We start from the raw sequence: 20029 nt of genomic DNA on the forward strand, positions 1-20029 counted from the left end.
GTGGCCACAGTGTAAGGCTGTGGTGCTAGTGTCAGTGTGCAAATGCACATGTGTGAATGGTACCGTGTCCGCTCTGTAATGCACCTTGAGCTGTCAAGGAAGGTAGAAAACTGTAATATAAGTACACACATTTCACTTCCTGACTTTACAAATTGATTTTTAAAAATTTTACGCAGCCTTTACTTGAGTACATTTTTTGACTAATTACCCACCATTTGTCACTTCTGTAAAAACACAAGTTCTTTGGTTATCGAATTTATTTGTGTCAGACAAACACTTTGTTAAGATTTCTTTGCTGAAATGGTCTGAAGATGTCAGATGACCTACTTAACATGCCAGCATCTTGACTGCTGTTTCACAACATTCACTTTTTTTTTTTTTAGATAATAACGGATAGTTAAATATCTCAACCATAAAAATGCTGGTCTTCTTTAATAAAAGACATTTTTTTTACAGAATATTCCTGCTGAGCTTCATGACTGGTGTTTCCATGCCGTGACTTGGCTTCCACAGGTCAAGCTCTTCATATTACATTTTTAATAATAAATGAAGCTCCGTTGGTGACATGATACAGCCGTTCAACTCCACAGATAACCGAACTTCATTCCAACTACAAAGGATCCTCCATTTCTCTTTGGCTTTCAAAATGCCGTTCAGGACCGACTTTCATGCAGACCTGCAGACAGCTGGGAAGTCCTCCATACATGACAGCCTGTGCAAATCGTTCTCCATGAGCAGCACAAGCGTTACCAGAGGTGGTCGATTCGGAAACAGAAAAACAGAGGAGACTAAAGCTCTGCCCAGAGCCTCCAGACGACCTGTGCGGATAGTCCGGCCCGTGAGCGCCGTCAGCTCTGCCGCCTCCTTCCCACAGATGAATGACCTGCAAGGAGAGCTGGTCAGAAAGAGGAAGGTGAGTGCAATCCCATTTCATCACTAAGTCTACCATGAGAAGTCCAAGTGCTGCTCATGTCTGACTGCTAAAGGGAAAAATACTGAGCAGTAAGGTTTCAGCTCCTTGTTGCTGTCACCAGTTTAGCTAGAAATATTTAGCAGCATCGGTTTCTTCTCCATCTAAACACATTTCCTTTAAGAAAATGCAACTTATAACAAGCTTTTAGATGACTCTTTAGGTTATGTGTTTAACGCAAATATTCTTGATTTATTGATTTCCAAAGGTCTGAACATCACTAAGGTTACTGTATGTCACTTAGGTCTGTCTGATCACTGCTGTGTTTCCTGCGAGAGCATTATTCCAGTATACACAAATGTTTTAAGGGAGGAGATCACAAAACGGTATATAACTGAAAATACTAGTGAGATGTTCAATCAGATGTTCTCTCTGACTCCTCCCCTCTCAGGCAATTCAGTCAACGAACTTGTTAACAGCTTTAATTACAAAATGTCAGATATCATGGATAAAATTGCTCCTAGTAAGGTGAAGGTGATTTCTGGTAGGAAAAAGTCTCCATGGAGAAATTCCATTATTGTAAACAATGGAAAAAGAGAATGTCGGAAATTTGAACGCAAATGGAGAAAATTTAAACTACAGGTAGATTATGACATTTATAAAGAGAAACTTCACTTATATAATTTACAACTGTGCAATGCAAGAAAGTTCTATTTTTCTGAAATTATTACCAAAAACTCCCATAATGCTCGGGTCCTATTTAATATAGTCGACAGGTTGACAAAACCCCCTGTGACAGTGGCACCAGAATTTTACTCCATCAAAGGCTGTAATGACTTTGCCAAATTCTTCAGGGACAAAATCAAAAACACTAGACAAATAATAGTTTCATCAACTACAAGTTCAAGATATGAACCTTATCCACTAGAAACCAGTATTAATCCAATGGCTCAGTTTCAACCCATAAACAGCAAAGAACTGCAGGACATTCTATCGCAACTGAACTCCTCCTCTTGCTGTCTGGATATTCTACCCACAAGCTTTTTCAAAAAAGTCTCAAAAACATTGGAACCAGACCTGCTCCAGACTATCAACTTGTCGTTAACATCTGGCGTTTTCCCAGATCCACTGAAAACAGCTGTAATTAAACCTCTTCTAAAAAAGGACAGTCTAGACCGATATCAAACCTGCCATTTTAAAGCAAGATCATTGAAAAAGCTTTTTTCCATCAGCTAAATGAATTCCTAATAAAAAATAACTGCTATGATGCCTTCCAGTCAGGCTTCAGACAGAATCACAGCACTGAAACTGCCCTGATCAAAGTGATTAATGACATACGTTTGAATACAGACGGTGGGAATATGTCAGTGCTAGTTCTACTTGATCTCAGTACTGCGTTTGATACTGTCGACCATGCAATACTACTCAGACGACTGGAAAGCTGGGTGGGTCTCACTGGGCCAGTATTAAACTGGTTCAAAACGTACTTAGAAAACAGGAAATATTTTGTGTCCATTGGTAACTTCACTTCTGAGGCAATAGAAATTACATTTGGAGTACCCCAAGGCTCCATCCTGGGACCACTTCTATTTAACATCTACATGCTCCCACTGGCCCAAGTGATAAACAACAACAACATTAGCTACCGTAGTTATGCAGATGATACACAGATATATATTAGACTGACACCAGGCGACCGAGGCCCTGTACAGGCTCTTGGTAAATGCATTGAGGAAATTAATGACTGGATGTGGCATAATTTACTTCAGCTAAATAAAAACAGAACTGAGGTTATTGTCTTTGGGGCTAAAGAAAAAAGGTTGGACGTCATTATAGAGCTCCAATCCATTCAACTAAAAACTACCAACCAGGCTAAAAACTTGGGTGTATTGATAGACACAGACCTAAATTTTGATAAACACATTAAGGCAGTTACAAAATCAGCCTATTATCATCTCAAAAATATCTCAAGGATTAAAGATCTGATGTCTAAGCAGGACCTGGAGAAACTAGTGCATGCTTTCATCTTTAGTCGACTTGATTACTGTAACAGTGTGTTTACAGGACTACCAAAAAAATCCATCAGGAAATTGCAGCTTATTCAGAACTCTGCTGCCCAGGTTCTCACAGGGACCAGGAAAGTGGACCACATTAGTCCAGTTTTGAGGTCTTTGCACTGGCTACCTGTCTGTCAGAGGATAGACTTTAAAGTTCTGCTACTGGTTTATAAAGCTTTGAATGGTTTAGCACCAAAATACATGGCTGACCTCCTGACCCAGTATGTACCAGCCAGACCTCTCCGCTCTTCTGGATCCGGTCTTTTATCAGTCCCTAGAGCCAGAACTAAGCATGGAGAAGCTGCATTCACTTTCTATGCTCAACAGATCTGGAATAGACTTCCAGAAAACATCAGATCTGCTGAACCACTTAGTGTCTTTAAATCCGGGTTAAAAACGTACCTGTTCTAAGCTGCATTTAATTAATATGTATTCAAAAGTTTATGTCCGCACTGTTTATCTATGCTTGTTTTTAATTCAAATCTTGTTTACTATCTTTTAACTTTATTTTAATGATCACATTTTTACTATTTGTTTTTAATTGTTCTTTTAATTTTTTATGTAAAGCACTTTGAATTGTCTCTGTACAGGAAATGTGCTATATAAATAAACTTGCCTTGCCTTGCAAATCCAGGCATGATAAGCAGTTTAGACATGAGGTCTGCAACCTTTAACCCTTGTGCTATCCTAGGCACTTTAACGTTGGGAGTTGGGTCATCTAGACCCACTAGACAGTGCTCTGAACCTTTTTTCTTCAATGATTTGTGATCTTCACTGGTGTCCATGGATTACATGAAATCTTTCCACCTTTATCCACCTTTGTCATGGTAGGGAGAACACCTCAATGTAAGGGTGGGGTCATCTGGACCCCATAGGATAGCACAAGGGTTAAGAGTCCATATCTTAGTGGACAAAATTCAGCTAGAGCCAGAAGAAAATACACACAAGTTGTGTTTGTATGACCATTTCTACTATGTAGCATTTAAACAGTTAAACAAATTGATTCATAACAGTTAACATTTTTTATTTGAACTTATTCAACTTTTGATGGCAGCACACACAAGTTCCTTTAAAATAAAACCCACTACGTCAAATGAGATTCTTCTGCTGCAGCAGATTTACATGAATATAAAATGTAAGAATGTCAAACATGGATTTTTCTAATTGGTGCACCTTTATCTTTTATCTCCTTAAATCTAAAAATGGTAATAACAGTGTAGAATTCAATTAAAATGAATAATAATATTTTTGAAGAAATAACATTCCAGAAACAATATAGAGGTTTTTGCAGTTAGGACCGACAATGTCTTTCTATCTATTTATACAAACACACACAGCCCTAACCGCAAAAACAATTTGGATGTTTTTGCGGTTAGGGCTGTGTGTGTTTTTTGTTCTGCTACACACTGGTCATGTCTGTTTGTTTTTTTTTTTAAATTTTATTTCTTTTGACGTCTCTTTTGGCTGTTTTGTACCTTTTTGAGTTTTCCTCCGTCGTTGTGAAAACAGTTTGGTCCTTGCAGTCAGTGACTGCTGCTGCAGGCCACAAAAAACCTTATTTTAAGATTAAATTACTTTACAATAGATTAAACATTCAACTATCGTTTTGCTCAGTTATCTGACATGTTGTCTAAGCATGAATGATAAAACGTTATTAACTAAACAAAAACTAAAGAGCCTATTTATTCAAATTGGTTAAATTTAACTTCAAAGCCAAAGCGCCACCATGGAGCGATAAAAGAGCCACATGTGGCTCCAGGTTGCAGATCGCTGGTTTCAATGGACACTCCAGTGTCCATAAGAACAAGACATTTCCAAAAAATTCAAAAGAAAACAACCAAGAACATTTCAGACAACACCACTGTTTTTGATCCTCACTCCACATCATTGAAATCAGGTCATTTTTGCAGGAATGTGAGGATCTGAAGAAGGAAAACAAGTTCTTATTGAATGAGATCCACATGGAGCGGATTATGATGCGCACAGAGAGCGAGCTGACCATGAGGAGCCTCAGGAGCCTGAACCAGGATCAGCAGGCCCAAGTCAAAGAGGTCCTCACTGTTTTCAGCAGCAAATCACTCAAGATTGGACTGAATGACTGACACCATCCATCCATGACAACACCAGCGCACCCACACACTCATACGATTCCCCCATGAAGGCTTATACGATGGCACCTTATATTTCTCACACCGTTTCTTTTAGAAAGCCATTATTCCTTCTACATGATGTGGACACTGATCACTTGGCTTCTTGTTTCTATTGTAGCTGAGACTGAGAACCTCTTTCTCAAAGATGGTTAAAGGGACAGCAAGTCATGACATCTGTTCAACTGGTGTTTAATCATCCAAGTTAGACGTCACAGAAGAAGCTTTTAAGAGCCACTCTGAAAAAAACAAACATTTTTAACATGTTCTTGTGCCATTTCGTTTTGATGACCGCTAGGAACCATCTGAAAAAAGATCAAACGATGATGGGAATGGGACTTCACGGGAACAAAATAGTCACTGATTTGGCTCTTGCTGTCCAGGATGGCATTACATCATGTATAAAAAGAAGCATCTAGTGTTTCTGACTGATTCTCCCCATTTGTGCATCAGCTGAAGCAGAAGCTTTATCACAGCCAGCAGAGGGCGACCCTGTGCTCTCGAGCTGCAGACGAGGCAGAGGAGTCCAAAAGGGAGGCAGAGCAGAGCCGAGCCCTGGCTGAGGCCCGGGCCCTCGGCTGTCAGCGGGACAAGGAGACAGCTGAGGCAGACAGGAGACGCCTCAGTGATGAGATGCAGCTTCTCAGAAAGGAGGTACAGAAACAAAGAGGAGAGTCAGACCTCAGGGCTGCAGTCTGCTCTGCAGGTCCAAACGTTCAAGCAAAGCTAAAAAAGACGAAGAAGGAATGAAGCTCCTCTGCGCTGCTCATTCTTTATGAAGTATTACTGTTTAAATCCTAGTGTGTGTGTGTTTCTGCTATGAAGAATTGATGTTGAGAAGCTCTGCTGTGCACAAAAAGGAAACAAAGCAGACAAAACCTGCAACCGCCACAGACCCTCATTCTGACTCCAACATAATAGAAACACAGACAGGAATAATGTTTTAAGAGGATTTTAACCCTTAACACTACATGACTGAAAATATAATGAATAAACCTGATTCTGCATTTAATATTCTGTATTAAAAAATTATAAAATAACATTTTGCCCAGTCAGATAGAAACAATTATAGGTATTATATGTCAAATAAAAAAAAAAGATTTCTTCAAATTCAAAATAGCGTTTTTGATGAAAAATGATAGAAATGCTCTCATCACATAAACAATCGTTGTTCTTGTTGCCACAGTTGTAGTTGGTGATGTTTGTAAGGTGAAGTCTGAGTGAAGAACAGACAATACCTCTGCAGCTCCCTCACTATGTTTTCACACAATCGATTCTTGCATTTTCCGCAGCATACCAACCTGCAGCTTTTATTGGTCCAAACCGAGAAAAACTACTTTGAGAGCATGCTGAAGCTGGAACGAGCATCAGGGGAGAAAGAGGCGCTGATGCAGGAGAACCAAAGTCTTTCAGAGGACAGGGACGAGCTGCGGCTGAAGCTGAGGCAAACCACACAGGAGAAGGCAGAAATCCAAGACAGGTGGGTCTGTTGGCACTGAAGAACCCAACTCCAGGTGTTGAGGAGGATTTCCATTTTTAACCCACATTGTCTGAAGAGAACAATAAAATCATTTCTAAATAGTGGGATATTTTTCGTTCCGTTTAAATCCCTGGAGGTGGGAATTTCCTGGCTCTGCAGTCTACACACAGTGTTCTGTTACTCTGAACCCACATTATAGGATGTGTTGCTCTCAACTGAATGTTAATTATATTTAAGAATAAATAACACAAAGGTGTTGCATTCACTCCATAAACTCTTGGGAAAAATTGGAACTCATTCAACAACCATTAAAAGTTTTTTTGGCCCAAGTGCTTACAGTCATGTTAAGCTTGTTCCTTTATGTTTTATTTTTTAACAGGTTTTTTTTTAATCAAACTTTGTTTTTCTTTAACGCTCTGTGCTGAAGAGGTTTCCTTTGATGACATTAAATCCCTCTTGTTCACCTCCATGGACTGAAGTTCACATGAATTTGGTGATTCCGTGGGGAATTCCACATCTAGATGTTCAAAGTCTGCGACAGACTGGCGACCTGTCTCCAGGGTGTGGCCTGCCTTCGCCCAGAGCAGAAGTGGTCTGGATCGAAGATGAGAAGATGTTCAAAGTTAGTCTAGTCTAGGGGTCGGCAACCTGCATGTTGTTCTTTCCTCCCTGTGGTTTAGTAAAATAACTGTCATGTTCTAAGATTGTCGTGGTGCCTTTATCAGCGTCGATTAGTGCGAGTGGGCAGGAGGAAGAGAGCAACAGGAGCACGTGGAGGGGGCGTGTCTGCAGCTGTGAACGCCGACCAGAGTCAGTCTCTTCTAAAAAGACAGTCAGTGCTAATCTGGTAACGGGGACATCAGCGCCCCCCCCCCCCAAAGAAACCACCCATTTCTGCGTCAAATGGATTAAATTTGCCTTAGGACACCCCCACTTTCCTGCCCACTGTCTGCTATGATGACAGTATGTATGGGCTTACATATCTGCCATAAATTGAAAGGGCGTAAAGACAACTGAGCGGGCGTATTTAGGAACTGAGTGAGTGAACCTTACAACCGCGCAGGCGCAATTCTAACCAAGCAACCCCGTATTTTACAACTGAACGGCTGAAATCCTAACTGAGCAGTGATCTCGCTCGGTCAGGGGGGGGGGGTGAACAAGTTTGACACAAAGAACCGACATTTCTAACTGGGATAGTCAAAGAGCCACACCACACACTGACCTGCCAGACAAACACACACACAATTAAAGCCATGTTATTTCCCATAACCCCATCCTCTCCTTAAAATACAACAGCGCTGGATTAAACGGCGCCGTTTCAGTTTTGAGTGTTTTTTTCTGTATTTAACGTTAACACACATACCGGTGAAACGTGGATGCTGGTGTGTGTTTAAAAAAGGCAGCGAGCGCAAAACTGAGTTGGTTGTGATTTATTTTTTCAGTCATCAATCAGCATTTCTAATCCATCAAAGTTCTCATCTTCTGCATCTGGAACAGCTGGACTACATTTCTATCAAACACGCTGGCTTCCCTTTCCTCATCATCAGAGTCCGTCTCTTTGCCGTGCGGCTCCTAAGAACAGTGAAAGCAGACACCTCAGGCCAAGTTTAAGTCCTGCAGTCCCAAAGTAACTCGCCCGTTGCTGCGTCCCGGTAAAGGGGGAGGATGATGGACAGAATTTCACGGTCATCTGCTGGAAGTTGCAGCGCTGAGCCTCGAGTCGATCTTCCAACGCAGGCCTTTCCTTTTCCGCGGAAACTCAGCTGCTGCTGCGTCTTCTTGTCTTGTCGGAGTTGGTTTTCCAGCGTCCTCACTTGTGAACCAAGGATTCATTATTTTAAATTCTCTGGCAGCTGAGGTTCGATAAGTTAGAAAGATCTTCACAGATTCAGACTTCCTGCTTCAATAACTCTTCTGATCAATGTTCAAATGTGTCAGCAAGTATCTCAATCCTTTTGTATTAACACAGAGAGTGAACTACAAATGCATTTCTGAAGAAAAAAAGATCGTTTTTTGCCTTTTAATCAGAATTGTTCGCTTCAAGCTGTGAATGCAGACATGCAGCAGCCGGCTGCCAAGAGACCGTCAACAAAGTGCAACCTCTGTGAACTGTGAAACACCACTGTGTAAAAATCAATAACCTCACAAAAAATTCATAAAATTATTATAAAGCATATTCTTGTTACAATACATATTTTTTTGGAAAGTCCATCTTTATTTTAACTTGTTGCATATACTTTTTCAAATTTTAATAGATATGAATCATGACTAAAGTTATCAGTAGTTATAAAGATACTGAAGCTCCTGTCACCAAACCGTCTGTACAGACTAATGACCTTATTGTCATACTAAAATAAAGAATGTCAATAGTTCACTTAGTTTACTCTTAGGAATTTTTCATATTTACAAGTGGATCCGATTTGGTCAAAAATACTCAATAACTCTGAAGATGCTAGATTTTTATTTTACATACTCTTTATTGTAGTAGGAAAATAAGGTCATAGTCAGTACAGTAAGTTTTGTGTCAGTAACTACAGCATCTTCAAAGCCATTGAGCATTTTTGACCAAATCTGATCAATATTTTAATATGAAAAATTCCTAACAATAAACAACGTGAATTATGACCTAATCTTTATTGTAGTAGGACAATAAGGTCATGATTAGTCAGTACAGGAGGTTTGGTGACAGAAGCTTTAGTATCTTCAGAGCTATTGTGCATTTATGTTATGATTCATATCTCTATTAAATTTTAAAAACTATAAGCAATAGAATAGAGGTTGACTTTCTAACAAAATTTAGTATAATAATAATAATAATGTAGCATGACTATGCTGACGAGTCTTCATTACCAGTTCATATAAATATAGACATTTATTAGCTTTTTAAAAGTTCACTGATTTTTACAGAATGCTGTTTCACAGAGGTTGCACTTTATTGACGGTCCCTTGGCAGCCGGCTCGCTGCTCTGTTTGCATTCACAGCTTAAAATGAAATATTCTGATTAAAAGGCAATAAAAACGATCTTTTTTTAAAAAAAAAATGCTTTTGTAGTTCACTCTCTGTGTTAATACAAAGTGATTGATTTGATTGATTGATTAAGATACTTGATACATTTGAACGTTGATCAGAAGAGTTATTGAAGCAGGAAGTCCGAATCTGTGAAGATCTAATTTAACCGAACTGCAGCTGCTCTATTCCCGTGTTCCTCCGCGTAGCTGATAGCTTGCAGTTTAAACTATGCCTCATAATCGTGTCTCTTTGCATTTCCAGGGTTTCCAAAACGAAGTTGTTCTGCATCATGCTCATATCTGCACCTTTGTACTATGGGGGGGGGGGGGGGGGGGGTGTCTCCTTTCACGTCCTCACCTCTCTCCGTACTGTCATCATGCTGTAAGACTTTCACCTTATGGTTGTGAAAGTACTGTATATAGAAAATATGCTAAAAGGCAGAGAGCTGCCTGTTTGCCCCCTCCCCCTCTGCCTAGCTGATAAGACATGCAATTTTAGCCAATCAGATCAACCAGAAAGGTTCCTGCCCCCAAGTGACAAAAACGCCCCCTTAACACTGAGCGTAAATCCAGGTGAGCGAGCAAAAAGGATCTGACCGAGCGAGATCACTGCTCAGTTAGGATTGCAGCTGTGCAATTGTGAAATACGGGGTTGCTTGGTTAGAATTATGCCTGCACGGTTGTAAGATTCACTCACTCAGTTCCTAAATACGCCCGCTCAGTTGTCTTTACGCCCTTTCAGTTAATGGCATCTATGTAATTCCATAGTATGTTGCACTGTCTGTGTAGAGGCACAACAGTTTAGAAAAAAACAGGGTACAAAACAGGTTGGGAGGCCACAGAACAGGAGGGGGCGTCCTCCTCCCGCCAGACTTGGTCCGTGATGTCCGCTCCCTCGATGCACAGGGAAGTCCTCCAGTCACACGCACCAGCACCTGAAGGCGAAAACTTCTGCCAGCACCACCAGAAGCGACCACGGCTGCCTTAGGCCATCCCGAGGAGTGTGGCTACGCTGTCCCGATACTTACAGGGGAGTTCCCCTCTGCGCGTATTCCGTGTCACACACTCCTCCCCGTGTTGTATCACTTCTGGCTGACCTACCGACGCGCTGCACCCAGCCTTCTTCTTGTGTGCTTCAACGTTCCTTCTACTCACATCGCAGGCAGGGTTCCTGCCCCGCCCCTGGGAGTCGACTGCATGGGAGAACTGGCGGCCCCAGCGGTCCAATTGCTCCTGGTGCGTGCGCCCTCCTCCTCACATGCTCACCAGCTCCTCTGACGAGTAGTCTGGCGGCCCAAATGCGTGCAGGCCCAGTGGTTCCCGGAGCGCACAGGTCCGAGCACCCCTGGGGCGTACGCCGTCCTGGCCGGTTGGGAACCTTTCCTTGAGCGAGCGCCTGCTCTGATCAGCTCTTCTCTGCTCCTATATCATCTCTCAATCAAGAGCTGGTGCATCCAACCAAGGGGCGTGTCCGCATGCAGCATGCAAAGAGTTTTTGAACACAGCAAACGAAACATGCAAAAACAACTCCATCATGCAATTAGTCTCTGCCCCACCTGCTCACAGGTAAAGGTCGCCGACCCCTGATCTAAACCAGGGGTCGGCCACTCCAGGCCTCAGTGGCTGATGTGTCTGCATGATATCCAGGGTGGTTTACCTGGATCAGGTGTGTCAGGACATGCCAGACAGTGTTTTTGAGCCTTTGATGGCTGTTTTTCCACATGAAAATCAAAAGACTGGTTTTCAGTCCTTCATAGAGCCAACACGGATGGAAGACGCCAACGTTTATGAGCAGACTGCTCACTCCAGGTCAAAAGCAGCTTTCAAAGAGAATTTGAGATTCTGGTTCCCAACAGACCGTACAGAAATGAATCCTTCTGTGCTGCCATCTCTCTTCTTCATGTTTGTGCGCTCCTCATTTCTTGGTTCTTGTTGCAGTGAGATGGGTCTGAGGCATAAAGCCATGGCACTGGAGCAGGAGAGCAAAAGAGCCAGCCAGGCGCAGCGGGAGGCCGAGGCTGAGAGGCGTCTGGTGGAGAAGGAGCGGCAGGAGAGGGCGGCCGAGTCCCGGAGCTGGAGGGAGAAGCACCAGGAGCTGGCCGATGTCCTCAGAGCTCAGGAGGACCTCAAAGCTCAGCGACAGAACAAAGCAGTGAGGACGCTCTTCATCGGGGCAGCGGCGTCCGGGGGTGTCGTTAATTATTTCTGCCAGAAACAGGGGCAAGGGGTCACCAAGAACTAAACTCCTGAGTCTGTTCCAAAAGAATTTACCTGCTAGCCTGTGACGCCCGGGCAAGAATACACTAAACCAGGGGTCGGGAACCTTTTTGGCCAGGAGAGCCATAAATGCCACATATTTTGAAATGTAATTTCGAAAGAGCCATACAATAATGTAGTGTCCCTTCCCCACACTGAGGCACGGAGACTTAACCTCTTTTAAAGTTCTTTATTCCAATTACTGCAGACCGCAACAAACGCCGTTCAATTAATTCAGCTACTCCTGAATCTCTCCCACTGAGACGAGAGCGCTTCTCCCAACTTTATATTCCCCCCTCCCGCTGCAGCCCTCCTATTTCCCTTATTCGGCCCATAGCTGAACCCCATTGGTCCAAACTACCTAACAACAGGCTGAGCGACAGAACTGAGAGCCAATCAGATCTCTGCTTGATGCGTTTAATGAACTCCAGAACTTTTAACGCGGCCCAACAGCCACCCAGTCCAACTCAGTCCGCGACAATTTGTTTAAAACTAAATATACAAATGAATGTGTGCATTTGATGTCATTTCAACATTTTTAAAGTACAATAAGTCTGTGGATTCTTTTTAATAACATTGTTATTCTGTTGCTAATAAATGATGAGTATTTCTCGTGGTAGTTTTGCTGATGGTCTAGTCTGGTTGATACGTGGTGAGTTTCTGCTTCGTTCAGGCGTTGAGACTTTAAACGTGATCGTAGGTTGGTCTGAATGTTCTGTAGTTGTGACAAAGACTGCTCACATGCAGACGGGGAGCCAAACACACACTCACACGCTGCAGTGAGTGACGGGCAGCGGGTTTTACGTTTTTACAATCCCTGCGCGATTCACCTGCTGCCTGTCCCCACAACCCCTCAGCCCCACCCTCTGCTTTCTCCCTCACACATCCCGTCCCCGCAACTGCGCGCTCTTTCTCAGAGACGGGAGCGCGTAGTTTTAGGCACGGCAATTCACAGGTTTCCAGTTGGTACAAACTCTGTGAAATAATAGATAATAGTAACTGATAGCGCTGGCGCAGATTTCTCTCTCTAAGCACCGCTACTACTGCGACCCTCTGGCATCGCATCGCGCCCGAGAAGGACTGATCTAATGAAAAAAAAAAAGTATAATTAAAGATTTGTCTGCGAGCCACATGTGACCATCAAAAGAGCCATATATGGCTCGCGAGCCATAGGTTCCCGACCCCTGCACTAAACGTTTACCCAAAGTGTTCACACTGGACAAGCAGGGAGGGGCTTCCTCTGTTCACTAGAGCATGTCCGCCACCTACAGGTGGAAGAGGCTTAGCGCGAAACGTTGAGGCGGTGCAGATCTGGTGAAGCTTTTTCTTTCCCAGCTCTACTCCGACATCTGAAAGACTTGATGTCACATAAAACTGCAGTGAATAATTAAGTAAGTCATGTCATTTTCAAACAAGTGGTACTTCCATGAATGAAAAGGGACGCCATCCAATCCGGGTCCCTTATTAGTCAAAGTTTGACCTGATTTGACTTTCGACGTGCGTTCAGTAGTTGGACAGTTTGTACATGTAGCTTGAAAACGGTCGTGGAAACCTGCATGGCTACACACAAGCGGGAGAGTTTTGAACGCAGAACAGCATGTTTACGTGCATTTACATAGACTTTTCATTGAAAGAGCGTTAATGAGGGCGATGTGAATGAAGCTCTGTTCATGTAACAGCTGGAGTCTGAACCATGGTTGGGGTTTATTAGACCACCAGACCTGTCCTGAGAAGCAAATCAAACTTTTCTGTCACAAATGTCCATTTCTACAAAGACTGATGTTGGCTTTAAAATACACATCATTTGAGTTTTTTTCAACTAAAATCTTGAATAATTGATTACTCGTTGGTGCCTATTGATGCAAATATACATCAAACCCCTTTTTTTTTTCCAAACTTACCATCATTATGCAACTGCCTCAAAGCAAAAACAAGAGATTTTCTTTTATAGCTGTGAATAAATTCAGGTGCTAAGGAAATATTTCTCTTTTTTAAAGTATGTGAACAGCTTTTATCAGTTTCTAGATTTAAAAAAGGGCAAAATCTGTTCAAGATAAAGTTCATTCTCTTTGTCACTGCAGCTAAAATATATATATATATTCCTAAAAAAAGCCTAGAATGGGACAAAAAGCGTATTTCTGATCACATTTTAAACTACATTAGATTTTTATAACAGGTCTTCTGAACACTTGTTTTTAAAATGGCAGTGGGTGTGTGGGTGTGTGTTTGTAAATTCTAAATCCATCTCATCTCAACAGTGTCAAGCCAACATCAAGAGCTATTTTCTCTGCATGACAGAGAATGATCAGCGCATCAGAATCCTCAAAAACCCGGATGGCGCACCGAGGAATTTTACAGTAAGTAGATCAGAGTTCTAAAAGAACCAGTAAAAAGAATTAGACTGGTCAAAATTAATGCGTGTATGTCTTTCTAAATAAATCACCTCACATTGTTTACGAGCTAAGGGTCAAACTTGTTTTTTGTCTTCACAGGAAGGAGATCCTGTCTTCATTTCCACAACTGAGTCCAGTCCTCAAGAATCTGAGGGTAGTTCATCCAGGTAGCAGTTTGTCCCTGTGGCCACCAGGGGGCCTCAGCCACACAAACAGTTTTCCTAAATTATCCCAAGAAAAGGACAAAAAAATAAAGTGTGTACTTTTGACATTTGTGTTTCCAGGACCGTACTCAGGATTTCAGCCCCACACCCTGGCAGGGAGCTGGGACCGAGCCACTTTGACGACCTGCCAGCGGTTGAAGGAGAGCGACCCAACTCTGCTCCATCCCGAAGAGGCAGGAAGCTGGTGGAATACTTTTGGATCCCAACAGACCAGGAGTGACGATGCTCCTCTGGTGGCCTACAGCCAGTAGATTCAATTAAAAAAACTGTAAGAACAAAGAAACGCAGCTGATGCTCATGTGTTGGACTTTATTGACATTTAAGCAAGAGGTGAACAGAAATCAGGAAAATCCACTGTCTTATCCAAACACACAGGTTTAGGGTCAAATGTTTATTCAATTCAGGATCAGTTACAGGCTTTTTGATGTACACTTCATCTCATGATCAATCATCTTATTTTCTGAAGCCAGGACAATAATTGGTCCAAATTTAGAACAACAGCAATTTCATTGGTGCATTTCTGCAAGAATCTGCTGGATGTTGTCCTACTTGCAAACAACCAGAAGCCTCCCTAAAAACGTCTTGCTTTCATGCTGGAAAAGGGAAAAAACAACAACACAACTTGACCATGGCGGTTGAATAGCCTTCAATTCTCTGTTCCTCACAGCAGGAAGCCTAAACAGCCCGTGTCAGAGGTAGAAACACGGCGTCTGTGAAGCACATCCACCACACGTCTTCTAAATATTGTAACAACGAAGGATTATTGCAACGACTCGTAATGAGGAGGAGATGACCAAGATGCTCAGCGTGACCAGAAAGAAAACTGTGGTTCAACACATTTGTTGTGAAGGTTTCACAGGTTAATGCTTCATTTTCGGCCTTTTCCTTACATGTTCTGACCTGCCAGCAGCTGGAGGCAGGACCTTCTTCAAGTTTGGGGGGAGAAAACGCTCAAAAGCGTGAAGCACGTGTTCTCGTTGGCGCCTACATGCTGGGACTACTTTGAATGAGGATCCTCTCCGAAATGAGTCGGTCCTCTACCGGGGAGGGGAGGGGGCACACCCGCCCCAACCCGCTGAAGGGGGGGAAGCACATGCATCAACATGACAACGCAAACAAACCTGGAGTTCGAAGAAAAACACTTTAACTACTCTACATTTCACAAATTCATGACATTGATGAAGAGCTCGGAGGCGACTGCTCCCCCTCTGCCGTCCACACACACACACACACACACACACACACACACACACACGAGGTTCTACACGTAAGCTTTAGGTTAGAGCGCCAGCAGCCACTCGAGTGGTTAACTTCAGGGTGATCAACAGAAAGCCTAAATCCAGGAAGAGGTCAAGCTAAACATGGCGGGTTTCTCAGTCTGCGTCGTCGTCCGACTCCTCCTCCTCTGCCGTCTCCAGCCAGGTGAGCCACTGGTTTACCTGTCGGCGAGCAGGAAACCTGTCAGAGCAGTTCGCTTTCGGCAGATGCAGCCTCCGTCTCAGTACACACCTGGAACAATGCTTTTCCTTTTCCAGGGAATTCTTGCGCGATGTCTTCTTTCCATGCCAGGAAGGCTTCTTCTTCAATGATCTCCATGTCGTAGAAGTGGACAAAGTAGCGCAGCAGCATGCCTGGAGGCAGAAAATACAGATAAAACGCCACCAAACAAAAAGAAAACTACAGTCCAACGGTTTATTTGCACAAACATTTTATTTGAACTCAGCTGAAAATGACACCAGCTGCCTTTCCACTGGATTTTGGATCATTCAGCCAATGGAAACATCAAAGGGGAAAAACTTGCATTCATTGCTAAAAAGGTTTTGCGCTTGGGGGAGGCGGTTTTTGAGAAGGAAGGAAGCAGCCTGGATGGGTGGCCAGCCTGTCGCGACCGGCTAGCCTGCAGCCAGAGCCGCTGTGTGTGTGTGTGTGTGTGTGTGTGGGGGGGGGGGGGGGGGGGGGGGGCTAAGTCAGCTCAGGCCTCCTACATCTGATAATATTTTTCTTATTTTCACTGAGACAATTTTAAAAAGATCTTCTATGACAGATTTCCAAACACTGAAGGATGATCATAACTTAGGGAAAAATCATTTTTCCAGATATTTACAACTACTTTAACAAAACTCCTCCACACCATGAATACACAGGAACCATGAAATATTAACAGCATACAAAGGAAATTGTTGAAAAGGTATGATATCTAGACTTTACAAAGGATTTATGAGTCAAATATTGACTTCAACTAAAATATAAAAAGTAAATTGGAGAAAGAAAGCAACACAACTATGACAGACGAGGAACGGAGAGATTGCTGTAAATCAGTGTATAAATGTACAGATTCACATGCATGGAGAGAATTTAGATGGAAATGTTTGATGAGGTTTTTTATTACACCCAAACAAAAGAAACATGGTCATGGAGAAAAAAACAAGTAGAAGCCAACCATTACCACATACTTTGGGAATGTTCCATTATAAAACTATTTTGGAAGGAAATACATAAACACATTGAATCTATATTAAATAAGACAATACCCTGTGACTTTACTAATCTGATTTTAGGGAAGACACAACTCCCACCTACCAATGAAAATTTATTCAGAATATTGATAACTGCTGGTAAAAAAGCACTGACTAGACAATGGCTCCTCCCCACTGTTCCCAGCTTGGTCAATTGGATAGACATTGTAAATGAAATCTGTCAGATGGAAAGACTAACCTACTCACTTCGGATAGAGATGCCCAAATTTTTGAAGTTATAGTCACAATGGATGTTCTATGTTAATCATTTACAACAAATGGAGGTAATGGACATGTCTGGCTTATATTGATAATCAAGATGAAAGTTTTTTTTTTTTTTTTTTACTTCCCTCCCTAATAATGCATCCGCTGTTCCTTGTTTTGTGTCTCATTAGATACTAGATATTCTATTGGAAAAAGAAAAGAATTGTTGAGAATGGAGAAATAAGTCATGGGTCCAAACTCTCAGAGAAACCGTAGCAGCCACGGAAAGCGGCTTCATTGCAGCGGGAATGAAGCTCATCGTAGCAGGAGAGACCTGGGGGCTATTCCAGGAAGCATGTTTAAACTAGCCTGACTTTAACCCTGAACTCTGGTTGAAATCCTCCTGAACTTGCTTACTCTGGGTATGTCGGTTCCAAAAGACCGGATATGAGTTGGCGTAATTACGCTGGACCTGGTAACCCTGCGTTAATGCACGGCACAGCAAGTACATAAAGACATTCTCAATGGATCGCCGATTTCCAGAGTCACCATGGAAAGGCGTGGAGAAAAGAAAAAAAAGAGCGCTATACTTTAGTACTTTACTTTACTTTAAATTTAGTCAACCTAATTTCTTATGTCTATCCAACTCAATAATTGTTTATACAACTCAAATTTACATATTTATCTAACTAAATGTCATATTACTCCAATTCAATTAAATGTTTTTCCATCTTAATTTAATGTACTTCTTGAACTCTCAAATGTCTAAGTTAGAGGCTGCAGATTTTCTCATTTTATAACATTAAAATGAATGAAACAGTGTGGATTTGCAATATGAAATCATGCCCCTTTTCTCCAGCTTTGACATTACACAGCTTGTCAGTAAACTCATCATCCTCTCCCTCCCTTCCTCTCACTCATGGTGCAGAAAGAATCAAACATAACAGGACAAATAACTAGACAAAACACACTAAAACAGCTAAAAAACTAAACACATTTGGTCAGAAACCCACACTTTAACCCAAATCCGTCCAGACATCCCACAATCCCTTGCGGTGCCGTTTTACACCTACTTAATTGAATTCATTTGAATGAAAGTAAAATAAATGTCTGAAAAATACGTGTTATTTTTGAGCTGACTTAACAAAAAAAAAGATTTATCTTAACTGAAGTAAATAATTAAGTTAGATCAAAGTAAAAAGTTTATTTTTCCAAAATCCATACGTGGTCTTATCACCCTCTCATGGTGGAATAAGTATTATCTGAGCTTCTTCATCCACTAAATCATCTTCAAATGGACACACCATGCTGCTTCACCTCTCTGTAAACAAACTAACCTTCAACTAAACCTGCTCCAGACCAGGTTATGTTCAGAGCATGAGTTGCTATGGCAACTTGACATACCCTGAAACATACCTCCATTTCTGGAACCGAAAGCTGAGGTTATCAACTTCCTTAGCCTCAAACTTAGCGTGGGAGCTAGCATAACCTGCTTTCTGGAATACCCCCTGATGTCATGAACCCGATGGGAGACGTGATTACTGATGCTTCTGTAGAACTTTTTCAAATAGATCAATCTCATCTGTACACGTCCTCTGTGTTCAGATAAACACAGACAGAAATGTGAAAGTCACAGTCTTTACATCTGCGTTTTTGAATGACGTCACGCAAGTTGGTTTGTGTTTGTTTACATCAATGATTTAATGGAAACACTGACATTTCTAGAATTAACTATTCTAACTATAATACAGAACTGTTCTGTATTATGTAAGAGATTAAGCCTGACGAGGTCATCGTTCTAGATTAACGGGGAAGGCAGAAGATCGCATTGGACGCTACACTGTGGAATAAGGCGTGTCAACACGTATATTATGGTTTAATAAGATGTCAAAATTGGAATAATAGGAGAACTTTATGAAGTTGTATTTTGACATTTTACTGCACCACAATACCTCAAACTGAGGCTTTTCACAGCAATTATTTGATTAGAATAAAGGCATGACTTCATGACACAAACGCCACAGCAGTGACCTTTGTGATCCAAATCCAACCCAGTCCGTCTTGTTAATCAGAACTCACCTTTGGGGAAGCCACTGGCGTTGCAGTGCACTTGCAAAGCGTAGAGGGCGCTGACCTGCAGCTCAGTGTGGTCGTGCAGGAACTTCTGCATGACGGGCTTGAAGGCCAGCAGCAGATTCTTCTCCTGCTCCAGCTGCTCTTTGGAGGGGGCCGTCAGCGGGTCGTCACCCTCCGCCATGCACAGCTCCTGGTGGATGTACTGCAGGAAACTGCAAAGACAACAGGAGTCAAAAACAGGAAACAGAACTCACGTCTTTTTATGACCCACGTTTTGATCATGGAACTGTAATCAAATCATTTTTACTTTACTTGAATCCAAACTATCAGTTTTATAGTTTATTTCTGCGCTTTTGGTGTTTGAACATGTTCTTGGGAAGAAAATTCAGCTTAAAATTGCATTTCTGATTTCTGACAAAAGATTGTAAAAGCGACACGGGCTGGATACAAGCTCCCTGCTCTGAGCTCATAGCAACAGAGAAGGGGGGGGGGGGGGGGTGCTCTGCGCCAACAGGCCCGCCCACAATTCAGAGGTGAATTACTACTGAACCAGCGCCGCTCTGCTGAAACTTTATCCAACGACACATACAGCTTTTATTGATTGAAAAAACAACACATTTGGGATGAAATCCTCACTGGAGTCAGACTTTCACTTCCTTTTCAAACATACACACCTGAACCTGAGCAGCAGTTCTTGGTTTCTACACACACCGACAGGGACGACCCTCCGGTTACCATAGCTACAGGTGAAGCTCTT

At 42.3% G+C, this 20029-nt stretch overlaps 2 protein-coding genes across 4 annotated transcripts in view; one reads left to right on the forward strand and one right to left on the reverse strand.

The window, feature by feature from the left end:
- On the forward strand, nucleotides 1-15578 carry LOC105353641 (caldesmon-like). Of its 3 annotated transcripts, XM_023955440.1 has the most exons (7): nucleotides 1-913; nucleotides 4878-5768; nucleotides 6407-6594; nucleotides 11542-11755; nucleotides 14118-14216; nucleotides 14352-14419; nucleotides 14537-15578. In XM_023955440.1, the coding sequence occupies exons 2-7, from the start codon at nucleotides 5748-5750 to the stop codon at nucleotides 14694-14696; spliced, it is 750 nt and encodes a 249-aa protein (XP_023811208.1). In that variant the 5' UTR covers nucleotides 1-913; nucleotides 4878-5747; the 3' UTR covers nucleotides 14697-15578. The 3 variants fall into 3 exon arrangements, with proteins under 3 accessions (XP_023811208.1, XP_023811210.1, XP_023811209.1); XM_023955442.1 differs by having other exon boundaries at nucleotides 14352-14643; XM_023955441.1 differs by lacking the exon at nucleotides 1-913 and having other exon boundaries at nucleotides 4481-5768.
- LOC101156233 (eukaryotic translation initiation factor 4 gamma 2) overlaps nucleotides 14769-20029 on the reverse strand; it is a 21940-nt gene continuing 16679 nt past the window's right edge. Inside the window, exons 19-21 of the mRNA XM_011472901.3 lie at nucleotides 19276-19484; nucleotides 15986-16107; nucleotides 14769-15915 (exon numbers count right to left, since the gene is read on the reverse strand). Coding sequence (XP_011471203.1) covers nucleotides 15850-15915; nucleotides 15986-16107; nucleotides 19276-19484 — 397 coding nt within the window. The 3' untranslated portion in view covers nucleotides 14769-15849. The remainder of the gene's footprint in view (nucleotides 15916-15985; nucleotides 16108-19275; nucleotides 19485-20029) is intronic.

The sequence above is a fragment of the Oryzias latipes genome, chromosome 6 (genome assembly GCF_002234675.1).
Source record: "Oryzias latipes chromosome 6, ASM223467v1".
Classification (NCBI taxonomy): domain Eukaryota; kingdom Metazoa; phylum Chordata; class Actinopteri; order Beloniformes; family Adrianichthyidae; genus Oryzias; species Oryzias latipes.

Coding starts and splice junctions, on each gene's coding strand:
- LOC105353641 (XM_023955440.1), top strand. CDS start 5,748: ATGCAGCTTCTCAGAAAGGAG. Junction 5,769..6,406: donor TGCAGCTTCTCAGAAAGGAG/GTACAGAAACAA, acceptor CATTTTCCGCAG/CATACCAACCTGCAGCTTTT. Junction 14,217..14,351: donor GCGCACCGAGGAATTTTACA/GTAAGTAGATCA, acceptor TTGTCTTCACAG/GAAGGAGATCCTGTCTTCAT.